Source organism: Triticum aestivum, chromosome 6B (genome assembly GCF_018294505.1).
Source record: "Triticum aestivum cultivar Chinese Spring chromosome 6B, IWGSC CS RefSeq v2.1, whole genome shotgun sequence".
In the NCBI taxonomy this organism is placed as follows: Eukaryota; Viridiplantae; Streptophyta; class Magnoliopsida; order Poales; family Poaceae; genus Triticum; species Triticum aestivum.
The window spans coordinates 7,040,077-7,053,081 of NC_057810.1; the positions used below are offsets into that span (position 1 = coordinate 7,040,077).

The 13,005-nt window shown below is 50.5% G+C and overlaps 1 protein-coding gene across 1 annotated transcript; it reads right to left on the reverse strand.

Moving 5' to 3' along the window:
* Positions 1-3,067: 3,067 nt before the first annotated feature.
* On the reverse strand, positions 3,068-4,110 carry LOC123133073 (uncharacterized). Its single transcript, XM_044552611.1, has 2 exons — positions 3,752-4,110; positions 3,068-3,579 (listed from the first exon to the last, which is right to left on the reverse strand). The coding sequence occupies exons 1-2, from the start codon at positions 3,869-3,871 to the stop codon at positions 3,310-3,312; spliced, it is 390 nt and encodes a 129-aa protein (XP_044408546.1). The 5' UTR covers positions 3,872-4,110; the 3' UTR covers positions 3,068-3,309.
* Positions 4,111-13,005: the final 8,895 nt, after the last annotated feature.

Genomic DNA, 13,005 nt, shown 5'->3' on the forward strand with positions numbered 1-13,005 from the left:
CCTATCAGTTGCTCGTCCTGCATCCACCCACCAAGAGCTTCAGTTAGTTGTTCATGAGCCTGCTTCCACAGAGGCTCCTGAAGCTGAAGAAGTTCCAACTGTTGACCCCACCGCAGCTGAAGACATTGGTCCCCAAGACAATGTAGAAGATGATGAAGTTCTTCCTCAGATCGAGCACAATATGGTATCATCGCCTGTTCTCACGAACTGCGAAATCATCAGCATTGGTCGTCCCTTGACGCCAATTGCTCAGGATGCATCATGGGCTGATCGCCCCCAACCAGATACTCCAAGTCGAAGCTCACCAAGTACTTCCCCACTCAAGTCACCACTACTAGGAAAAACACTACCAGTAGCGTTGGTTTTTTCATAGCAGTAGTGCGGGAAACCGTGCTACTACTAAGACGCTACAGCTAAATTTTAGCAGTAGCGCGTTTTTTGCCCCGCGCTACAGCTACTCCTAACTACTAGTAGTGTGCTATTCTTCCCCCACGCTACTACTATTCTAAGTACTACCAGCGTGCCATTCTTCCCCAACGCTACTACTATTCTAAGTAGTAGTAGCATGCCATTCTTCCCCCACGCTACTGCTAAGTAATTAGATTTTTTTTAAAAACTTACATGCTATATTCATGGATGGAATACAAGACACATCCAAGGCAAAATAAAAGAAGGTCACATAACCATCTTAGCACTTGCAGCATTCATGGATACAACATTGAACATCTCAACTCAAAAAGATCACAAGATATCATTTATACATCAGATGCACACAACTGTCATCGAAAGGTGGGTACCTTCCCTAGCATTCCACCACCAACCTAACATGACCACTTCTCTAAATGTATCTACCAAGGCGTCGAGGTCCTTCACCTCGGCAACCTCGAGACGGTGGTGTCGAGGTCCTCCACCTCGGCAACCTCGAGATGGTGGCGTTGAGGTCCTCTGTCTCGACGACCTCCGGACGGTGACGTCAGGGTCCTCCACCTCGACAACCTCCGGTATTGCAATCACCTAGACAATCATCGGTGTGACGCGGTCGTCGGGCTTCATGTCAAAGTCCGCCTCCGAGTTGTTGAAGAGCACGACGCCCACCGGGTCGTGGTAGTCTGCGTTGATCACCTCTGCGACCACGCCAGGAAAGTGAAAACATGTTAGTTCACATTCTTGTGCAGATCCAATAGGGTATTTTCTTCATTTATCAATCTCTTTTAGTCTATTATGAATCTTCGAAACGGAAAGACACCTACTAAATGCATACCCTAGCTATACGTGTTCATGCTATCTTGTCGTTTTGGTGCATACAAGAAATTTATACTTGTGTATTTGAGCTATATATGCTTGCAATATTTCACAGTTAACATTCTGTTCAACATTTATTGTTGCATGGATAGGGAAATAGACAACGAAGGTCTTCAAAAAAAGCTATGTCGTGCCAGGTAGAAGAGTGTTGGCACATACCTTGAAGTACACCCTGCTCTTGACATGCTTATCCAACGCGTGGCACACTGACTGAAACAATAACAAGACCATGCACACAGGATCAAAACACCTAGATGATGCTTACTGGTGATTGATTGCAGTTGCAGAACATCAATTCGATTGACGAGTTCTGTTCACAGAGGTATGCATGTGGTAGTGGAAGGGAAGGTGGACCTTGTCAAACTGTAGTAGGATGCCGATACCAAGTCCACTAATAATAACAGTGGTCCCTGCAATGATGAAGGGTCAGGTTGCATCAAGTTGCTTTGAGAAATATTTTGAAAAAGGCTAGCAACATAATTAAAATGTGTACAATAACTGCAGTCACATGGTAAACCAACGCCATCAGACTAACGCTTAACCTCAACAATTTTCAAGAAGATTTTTCTAAGATACTACATGTAATTGACAGGTGCTTTTTGGTGACAATTCAGGTCTGTGAAATCTTGAACCCAACTATGTTGATGACAACAAGGCAGGTAGACAGGACGCACGATTCAGGTATGAGACCACAATAGCCAAACCACTGAATACATCTGAATGGAGAGCCATCACTTGGAGTCCAGTAGATGGAACGACTTATAGCATGGTGCCCTGTAGCCGTGTGTTTGGTTAACCTATTACTCCTACATGAGAAGGATGAACAATCAGAATGTGCAGGAAATCATACTTACTAGAGTGATCTTGTCACACACAAGAACAAGAGAAATAAAATAGCAGCAGCAGGTGCACATTAAACTTTTTTCTGCAGTCTATAACTTTGACTTTCGGCATGTTCTATGAGGTAACCAGGTTTATAGCTCTAGTAACAGACATAAATCTTCTTGACAATTTACAGGTGACAAGTGAATTCCAAACAGTAATCAAGAATTTGTAAGTGTGCAGCAAAGTGACAGGGAGATTGCGGAGTGAAATATCAATAACTAGAACTTCCAGCTTGAAAAATTAAGGGCCTAGGAGAGGTTCCAGAAGATACTAAAGTACTGGATTTAGAAAATTACAGATCCAACATACAACAGACAAGAGATACATAGAGCACTGCAAAGACAAAATAATTAATTTGGCAGAATAACTCTACTAAGGGTTCGCCATGATGATCGGCTACAACACCATTGGAGATAGGAACAAGGACTAAATGTGCTCCTCCAATTGTAGAGGTTGTCACATACTCCCTCCGTTCCGATTTACTCGTCATGGTTTTAGTTCAAATTTGATCTAAAACCACGACGAGTAAATCGGAACGGAGGGAGTAGAACACAGTACACAAGCAGAATCATTGAACAACTAATGGAAAATTAATTCCAGTCGACATTCAATAAAGTTTGAAGCTTGATAATTTACAAGAGTAATAAGAACACAAAAATAATTGTGTGCAACTTAGTTGGACATATCTGGTAACACTAAAGTGGCACATTTATAATTTCAAATACATGCAACTAAGTACCCAATTTTCTGCTGAAGACGAGAAGGAATATATATTTATATGCCTGATCGGCCATGAACGTACCACTAATTGACTCGTATATATGCGAGCAAAGTGAGGGATATTATAATGGTCTAATGGATCTCATAGTCTTACTCGAAGATGCTGCAGTAGCAGAGGAGGCGCACGACGGAGGCCCGGCGGACACAGCCGTCCCTGACGAGATGCCTTAGGGGCGTGATGAGCTTGATCTCCATTGTGTGCAGGCCGTCGGACAGCACCAGGGAGTACCGCTCGACCCTACCGCCTGGCATGCCGTGGCGGACCGCCAGCAGCGGGATCCTCACGGTGTCCACTACCTGCATCACTACCAGCCCCGTGTGCCACGCCTTGCTCTCCGGCCCCTACACGTCCTCCACCATTCGCGGCCTGCCGCAGCACCACCTCGTACACCGCTTCCTCCGTTTCGTCCACGCCGCCACTAGGCTCTCCCTGTTGAGCTCCCTCTTGGGCCTCTGTGGCGCATTCTTGGGGTTGGTGAACCATGTCGTGTAGAGGAATTGCTTGTGAGGCCCGTCATGGTCACAAATGAGCCTGAGCTTCTGCTTCTCCCTCATCCACCGCAGCATGATCTTCATCTGCCTCTTGCTTGTCAAACCTCTCAGGCCTACGTCCTGAAGAAAATGAACACACAAGGCACGCTCTAAATGACAAGGAATCTAAAATGACGTTGCAAGAACAGAGAAGACACTGTCCGTCTAGCCAAGTTGCCAGAAAGACATTCCGTCCAACAGGTTGCATGCGGAGATGAATCTCGCACAAGTTCAGCAGCAGCAGTAGCAGTACCTTGACGTGCTCCCAAACGTCGGAGATGGTGAGGGGCCCGTGCTCCTTGACGACATTGAAGATGGTGCGGGTGATGGACTGTGCCTGCTCCGGCGCCGTCGTGAGCTCGATCGGCGGCATCTTGGGCTTCCCCTTCTTCGCTGCCCACCGCGCCGCGTCGCAAACATCTCGGCGCCCACACACCTCTCCCCGCACCCTTTCAGACGAGAGGAGTTGCCATCACCGCTGCCGTCGGGGAGCAGCCCGGGCTTGTCACCGAGATGGGCCTGGTCGGCTGGGTGGTGAAGGAAGGATGCGCGTGCGTGCGGCCTGCAGGACGTGTACACGACGGAGGATCCCACCATTGATCGGGGAGAGGGAGAGACGGGGACGACAGATCGGAGAAGAACCGGGATCCCGGCGGCAGAGGAGAGGAGAGGAGGTGGAGGGAATCTGTATCGAGGGGGATGGGTGCGGTGTGGGGGTGCACTGGTCATGGGACGGTTGGTGGGGTGGGTAATGGATCGGGGGCGGTCTGGTGTGGGACTGACGTACTGTGCTAGCGGTAGCGCAGGGTGTCTCACCGGCGCTACGGTTATCCAATTAGCAGTAGCGTAGGTTTACGACCCACGCTATTGTTATGGTTTGTCCGCGGCGCACGGTCGAGAATTATTTACCAGTAACGTGCCCAAAAAAAACCAACGCTGCTGCTAAACCATACTAGTAGCGTGCTTTGTACACAGCGCTACTGGTAATTACCAGTAGCGTGGGGACACAAATAAACGCTACTAGTAAACTTCTATGTATAAGCATTTTCCTAGTAGTGCACCACTCCGGTGCTTGATGATGATGACTATGTGGTCCATCCAACTCACACTCCAAGAGCAACGTCTGCATTCCGTAGGCTTCGCAAAGGACCAAGGCCACAAGTTGTTGTGTCGAGGATCCAGCAGGAGAAGTGCAACCCAACTCAGTAGCACGACAAGTGTTTCCTGAAGCCACTCCTACTGTGATTGTCTCTGAGTCTGAAGCCAAAGCTGTTGAAGACATATCGGCTGCATCAGCCGATGAAAATCAAGAACCCCATGAAGAAGAACAGCGTGTTGCCACACACCCCCACCAATCAAGAAAATGTTCTCGAGGAGAACGTGTCTATGCCCGACCCTCCAGCTACTCAAGTGGAGGTTGAAAATACTGAGGCAGCCACCAACAACACGACTGAAGCCAATGATGTTGTCATGGCTGAAGCTAATGTGGCACCTGTAGTGGGTGTCTGAAGCCAATGACGCACCTGTCACCCATGTATAGCCTGAAGCCATTATCAATGCCTCTGCTCCTGTACCGCCTCCAAGGCCACACACCATTGAGCAAGCATTTTATCAAGGCGAGCTTGTCACTGTCAGATGGCCCATTCTGGTTTCTCCGCCTGCTCCCGGACCTCAATTTGATTATCATGCGGAGCACAGACCTCAGGTTCAGAAGCAAAAACCAAGGCTGCCAAGGTTTTCAGGTACTGCATCTGCGCCAGGATCGTTCAAGGCAAATGGCTTCATTGAACACAACACTTTCTTTGATAGAGCCAAGAACCCGTACTCAAAGCCCAGAATTTCATCTGATCGGTTCTGGAGCTATCAGCACCGCAGTTATTATTCCTGTGTCTTATACAATCAAGGGCACATTTTTTCTCATATGCGTCTTGACTGCAAAGCCATTGCTAGTCTGACCTGTTTGGAAGAAGCCCTAGACTTCTTCGCAGATGCTGGCCTTCTCCAGTTCGTGACCGACAAGGAAAATTGGAATGAAGAGCTTCTTTTACAATTCTATGCTACACTTCACATCCACGGCTACAACAAGGACATCAAAACCTGGGTCCTTGAGTGGATGACAGGCAATGTGCACTGTCGGTGTCAAAACCGGCGGATCTCGGGTAGGGGGTCCCGAACTGTGCGTCTAGGCGGATGGTAACAGGAGACGAGGGACACGATGTTTTACCCAGGTTCGGGCCCTCTTGATGGAGGTAAAACCCTACGTCCTGCTTGATTAATATTGAAGATGTGTGTTACAAGAGTGGATCTACCACGAGATCAAGGAGGCTAAACCCTAGAAGCTAGCCTATGGTATGATTGTTGTAATGGTTGTTCGTCCTACGGACTAAAGCCCCCCGGTTTATATAGGCACCGGAGAGGGCTAGGGTTACACAAAGTCGGTTACAATGGTAGGAGATCTACATATCCGTATCGCCAAGCTTGCCTTCCACGCCAAGGAAAGTCCCATCCGGACACGGGACAAAGTCTTCAATCTTGTATCTTCATAGTCTTGGAGTCGGCTGACGATGATAGTCCGGCTGTCCGGACAACCCCTAGTCCAGGACTCCCTCAGTAGCCCCTGAACCAGGCTTCAATGACGATGAGTCCGGCGCGCATATTGTTCGGCATTGCAAGGCGGGTTCCTCATCCGAATAATCCATAGAAGATTGTGAACACCAGGATAGTGTCCGGCTCTGCAAAATAAATTCCACATTCCACCGTAGAGAGAATAATATGTACACAAGTCCAATCTGCTGACGTATTTTGTGGCATGACGTCACACCACTACCAAGCCTTTACTTGAATCGTTTCTTATTATACCACCTCAGCGCGTTTAGCGAAGCGATTTCCTTGGCACGTCTTGTCGAAGCAGAGATCGTGTTCCCCTTATTCCGGGATTCCCATCAATACGGACGTGGGTAACCCAACCGCGCCCGTTGCCCCGCCCCCTCTATCGGAGGCGAGTCCCGAACGGTCACGGGGACGACTCTTGGTATTCCCCTTCTTTATAACGGGACCAAGGCTCGTTTCTTTTCTTCAATCCTCAATCGAATCTACTCCTTGCCCCGAGTTCCAACACTCAGAGCCCCAGATTCGAGCGCTTCGGACCTTCAACAATGTCCGGCTCCGACCTACAGGGCTGGTGGATGCCTTCCTCCGTCACGGAAGAAGACGTGCTAAAGCTGCGAGAGGCCAAGTACCTGTCTCACGAGATTTCGCATAGGTTGCCCGTCAAAGGGCAAGTCATTCCCACCCCCGAGCCCAACGAGTATGTCGTGTTTGTATCCCACCTCCGTCGGGGTTTAGGCTTCCCAATGGATCCTTTTGTGAGAGGGCTCATGTTTTACTACGGGTTGGAATTCCACGACTTGGCTCCAGAGTCCATCCTCCATATCTCTTCATTCATTGTTTTTTGCGAAGCCTTCCTCCGTGTTACCCCTCACTTCGGCTTATGGCTTAAGACCTTCGACATGGAGCCGAAGATGATCGAGGGGCGTCAAGCAGAGTGCGCCGACGCTCCATGGCCCGAGGGCTCTTTTCAGGAGGAGCTCGGCTTGTGGCAGCAGGAGTGGTTCTACATAACCGCTCCCAGGGGCAGCAGGCAGAAGCCGCCGCCCATCTTCCGCTCGGGCCCTCCGCAGCGGCTGGTGTCATGGCTCAGCCAAGGGCTCAACTGGGGGCCATCAAAGGACGTGCCCCTATTGCAGGGCCAGATTCAAGACCTCCAGGCGAGGGAGATCGATCTAGTCGTGGTGATGTAGGTCATGCTGATTAGGCGTCTCCTGCCCTGCAAACGTCGTCCTCTCCGGATGTGGGAGTTTAATCCGGAGGGACCACGAATTCTCCAACACTTCATGGGTGCGACACCCGTGGAGATGTATAAACTGTTCTTCGGATCACGAGAGGCATGCCCGGAATTGACCGAGGACGCCGGCCTAAGCTGCAATCGCCCGGATACACAAGTAAGTAGCTCCGTGTCCGGACATACCATTTTTTTCTTTTGCCTTTCTATGATTCGCTTTCTGACCAATTACCCTCTAAACAGGAGTGGATAGCGCAAGCAAAACTAATACGGTGTCCGGCTCCCCTCCCAGAGACCGCGCCGGATTCCGTGCTGGTCAGGATGCTGGAGGGCGCGCCTTCAGAGGAAGGCGAAGGGGAGAACAGAGGAACTACCGCCTCAACCAAGGAGGCGTTTGAGGAGGGGGGATCGAGAACCCCTCCTTCCAGGGGGAGAAGAGGACCGCCTCCGAAAACCCGGAGGCCAAAGCCCCCAAGCGGGGGAAGAGATCTTCACCAGAGGGTCCTGCGTCCGGAGAGGCTCCAGCCGCACAGTCTCCCCTAAAGAATCAGCCCTCCAACGAGCCGTAAGTGGAAAAAAGGGAGTTTTGTAAATAAGGGACATCCCTATTTGTGCTTCTGAGGATAACTTAAGTTTTTACCTTGTAGTTCGGATCTCCGTCCTTCTCAGATGAGCTCGTCTTCGGGGGAACTCCGTCCGGAGATGATGGAGAGCGAGACGCCTCCATCTGCCGCCCCGTCGGATAGGGGGGACGAGCCTGAAGTGTCATCACGGAGGGTATCCCTGAGTCCGGCAGGGCTGAATAATTCAGCACCAACTGGTGTGCGGCCGGGGGAGTTGAAGGATCTGCTTGAGAGGGCGTCCATCTCAGAAGGTCACCGTACACTGATGAGTACGGTGATTGAAAGAATTTCGTCCGCCGAGGGCGGATTGCGTGATGCCGTCAGGAGTTTGCTGGCGGGGTTTGAGGTACGTAAAAATGACATACCCTTTGACAGTTTTACACATAAAGTGCACCCTGTATAGATAGTAGCCCCTGAGACTCGGTAGGGTGTCGAGAACAATAGCGTGCCGAGGATCAAAATCCTAGGTATTGATTTACACCTTTCCTAAGTAGGTGGGGGACAGTTCGGTGGCTAGCCGGACAGATGGAGTTGCCGAACTAAAGCGGCAGCTCGACGTTGCGGATGCGGACATCGCGCTGGTCAATAAACGACTTGACGAGTCACAAGGTAGGTTTTTTCTCCGTGGTCACCTAGTAAGGGAGCCAAAGCCCACTCCTTACAACATGTGTGTTCAATGCAGATGGTGCCGCTGCTGTGGAGAGCCTTCGGGCGGAAGTTGCTCAAGCCAAGGAGCAAGCCAGAAGGAGTGATGCGGCTGCCTCTAGGGCGGCCGAAGAGCTAAAAGCCGAAAGGGCCGCACACTGCCGAAGCAGGGAGGAAATGGCCGAAATGGCCGTGAAGTTGAAAGATGCTACCGACTGCAATGACGTTCTTGAAAAGGAACGCCTAGCGGAGCAAGAAGACCTAGGGAAGGCCACCGCCGAGGCCAAGGATGCCCGTACTGCAATGCGGGCTATAAAGGAGGAGCTGCGCTAGTCCGGAGACATTGTGGCCGGCAAGCCATTTCTGCTGCGCCGAAGGTTTACAGATCCAAAGTATGCTCAGCTTGGCCAGCTGTGGGGTCTGGAGGATCCTTATATGGACTTAGCGGCGAGTACGGCAGATGCCGTTGTGCACTTCCGAAGTCAGAAGGATCACAAGACGGAAGAGCTGTTTTGGTCTCAATTCCATAGTCCGGAGCGTTCACTTCCGCTGACCGATCGGCTGGCCGAGTGGGCAGAACTGAATAGGTTGTCCGGACTTGCCATGATGGATATCGTGGCTCATGTCTGGCCGGATAGACCCAGACCGAAGAGTTATTTTGGCTTATTGCAGCAATTCATTGGGGCGGTGTCGCATATCAAGGCAATGAAGCGGTCGGCTTGCATAGAAGGTGCACGGATGGCCCTTGCCCGTGTGAAGACACATTGGACAGAGATGGATGCCACCGCTGTTGCGACCCAGGGTTCGGACGAGAGCCGGTTACCCGCTGAGCACTATTTTGGGGAAGTTCTGCGTGGTGCTCATGTAATAGAGTCGCAGTGCTCAAAAAATGTCATGTTCAAGTGAACGTTTTTGTTTGTAAAACGATGTTTACTATTTCAGCGCTTTTTGGTACTTGTGCATTCAAGTATTGAAACATCTCCTGTGCGGCCGTTGATGTATACTTGTGTATAACCTGAAAGATGGCAGTCTTCGGCTTCAGCCCCCACGCACATGGTGCGGGGGTGTTTGCGAAATAGCGCGTTTTCACACTTAATCCAACGTCTTGGTCCTATTAAGGAGGTGATAGCGTAGCAAACAAGGCAACCGGACTATAATGCTTTATCACTTTCACTTAGCCATAGGAGTTCGAAGGTGGGGCTATGATATAGCCCCTAGGGGCACCGCGCTCTCCGAATTTGGGGCGCGTGTGTGCCTAACCGGGAAGCGGTCCTTCGCCAAAGCGGAGGAATTCTAAACATTCCTGAGGTCGATCGAGTGGTTGACCAGTCTCTCGCTACATCATGACAGTCAGTTTTCGGCTTTCTCTACTGAGGCGCTCACCCGGCCGAACCGGGGCACAATCGCAGTAGTTCTCTTGGTGCCGCGTTAGCCGACGATGCGGAACGTAAGGCAGCAAAACACAGGAGCCGGGTAAACCCAACATTTGACCAAAGACATGATTCGAAGCTGATGCATATAAGGCCTAACTCGAGACGCCGAACACTCCCTGAGGTGTTCGGTCTTTATGATGACGGGCACATCAATGCCCTAAGCCCCTAGTGTCCAGGTACGCGCAAGATCCTCTGACGCGGCCGATGCCAAAACGTCAGCCTCCTCACTGGTTATGATGAGAAATCAGGGGATGTATAGCAACAAGAGATAGTAAAAAAGGTTTACGCAGGGTCTTAATCTGAAAAGAATCCTTGCAACGGGTCCCTACTGCACGTCTGCGCCTGTGTCTCCGTTGTGCGGTATCCTGGACGGGTGTAACACGCTGTTCATCTGTAAAAGATAGGAACTTGGTTTAAAAAGAAATCGTGTCGAAAATGTATTTGAAACAGAGCATGAATAAATGAATAAAATCGAGCCTTTATTGGCTCCTTGTTGCTCATACGCACAGCCCCTTGTAAAGGGGTGTCTGGCTAGGGAGCCCCTAGTTTATTTATGCCGGACTCGTTCTAGCCGTGTCCGGGGTCTTGAACGACCTTTTAATGAGATGATGCCGCGTGGACCGGGCATTTTAAGTGCAAGAGACGCGTAGTGTGGTATTGCATTAAAGCGGACAAAAGCTTCACGTCCCAATAGTGCTTGATGGCAACTTTTGAATGGGGCGACATGAAAAATTAGCTTTTCGCGTCGGAAGTTGTCGGGTGACCCGAACATAACTTCTAGTAGTAAGGAGCTCGTGCACTTGGCGGGAGGGCCTGGCGCCACTCCTTTAAAGGAAGTGTGGCTATGTCGAATTTTAGTACGGTCTACCCCCAACTTGCGGATTGTGTCCGGATATAGCAGGTTTAAGTCGCTGCCGCCATCCATTAGGACCTGTGTAAATTGTAGTCCGTCGATTATAGGATCTAATATCAGAGCAGTCCATCCTGCGTTTCGAATGCTCCTGGAATAGTCCAGGTGGTCGAAAATAATTGGTTTTGACATCCAATCTCGGGGTTCCGCTGGGGTGGACCATGCGACACCTACTTTGGCGGGTGCCGCATTGTTGTTTCGTGTTATCACATGAAGTGAGTTTACTGTTTTGACTTCTTATGGGAAAGTCTTCTGTTTTCCGGTGCTCTGCTGGTGGGGTTTATCATCATCCTCGCTTGGCGCGTCGAGCCCCTTGTGTTCGGTGTTGAGTTGGCCGGACTGTTTGAAGACCCAACAATCTCGGTGGGTGTGGTTTGCAGGCTTCCCGGGTGTACTGTGGATTTGACATATCCGATCCAAAATTTTGTTCAGGTTGGATAGCTCATCGCTGTTGTCCTTGAGGGGAAGTGTTTTGTTGTTCGGCCGCGAGCTTTTGAATCCGGCGTTAACCGTCGTGCTCTTTGGGCTCTTTTCTTTATTTCAGCGCTGGTCCTTTCTGCGCCGTGGTTTTCCGTTTCCATCTCTGATCTCGGATGTACTCGGGTCGCTGGTGCTGCATCTTGCTAGCCAGCTATCTTCCCCCATGCAAAAGCGGGTCATGAGGCTTGTTAGCGTGGCCATTGTCCTCGGCTTCTCTTGGCCGAGGTGTCTGGCGAGCCATTCGTCTCGGACATTATGTTTAAAAGTTGCTAAGGCTTCGGCGTCCGGACAGCGACTATTTGGTTCTTTTTGGTGAGGAACCTGTTCCAGAATTTGCGCGCTGATTCTCCGAGCTGTTGGGTTATGTGACTTAAATCGTCTGCATCCGGAGGGCGGACATAAGTCCCCTGAAAGTTTGCTCTAAACGCGTCCTCGAGCTCTTCCCAGCTTGCAATGGTATTTTCTGGGAGGCTTTTGAGCCAATGCCTGGCTGGCCCTTTGAGCTTAAGGGGTAGATATTTTATGGCGTGGAGACCATCTCCTCTAGCCATGTGTATATGCAGGATGTAATCCTCAATCCAGACTCCGGGGTTTGTTGTTCCATCATATGCCTCTATGTTTACGGGTTTGAACCCTGCTGGAAATTCGTGATCTAGCACCTCATCGGTGAAACATAGTGGGTGTGCGGCGCCCCTGTATTTGGGTGTACCGTTATCTTCGAACACTCGGCGTGTTATGTTACTTCCTGGGGCCCTCTTCTTCGGCCCATAAATGGACCTGACTGGGCCATCCGTTTTGCGAAGATATTTATGTGTGTCATGTGTTGGCTTGTATGCGGCGCCGCTTGCCGCTCCTGGCCTGCCTTCTGGTCGTCTATCCGGCCAGGCGGCCTCTTTGCTTTTTAATTGTGGGGGCTCTACGGCCTCCTCGTCGAATTCGGGTAGCAGCTTGCGCTTTAGGTAGCTCTTTGTTTGTTGGCTATTGCCATATTTGTCCGCGGTCTTGAGTACTTTGCTCCACCTCATTCTGAGTATGTCTTCCGCTGTTTTGAGCTTCCGCTTCTCCTTCTTCAACTTTCTTGCAGTGGCGACAAGCCTTTTTTGGAGGTTCTTATGCTCCGGTGGTGTGTCCGGTGTGAGATCGTCCGGACTGTTGTCTTCGCCGAGGGTGAGTTGATTATCCGATTCATCCTGTTCGGATGGCTGCTTGGTTGCATGTTCGTCGCCCACTGGTTTGCCCTGCGCTATGGCTGGGTCACTATGAGTGCTGTTGTTATCGAGGCGGGACTTGGGGCGGCGCTTGCGTCGCCGTTTTGGTTGTTTTTCGGGGGAATTATCCTTCGCCGCGTCCCGTTGTTCCTCGTTATCGCTCCCTTTTGGGGTGTCCATCATGTATATATCATGAATTGAGGTGGCTTTCCAGTGCCCTGTAGGCGCTGGTTCTTGATCGTCTCCGGCATCGTTGTCCATACTGTCGATGTCTTCGGAGTCATAGTCTAGCATGTCGGTTAGATCATCGACAGTGGCTACAAAGTGGGTGGTGGGTGGGCTTTGAATTTCTTCGTCGTCCGCATCC

Bases quoted from the DNA above. Each gene is read 5' to 3' on its own strand.
- LOC123133073 (XM_044552611.1), bottom strand. From the start codon at position 3,871: ATGCCGCCGATCGAGCTCACGACGGCGCCGGAGCAGGCACAGTCCATC. The intron at 3,580-3,751 runs GTACTGCTACTG...CATTTTCTTCAG, and splicing joins ACGTTTGGGAGCACGTCAAG to GACGTAGGCCTGAGAGGTTT.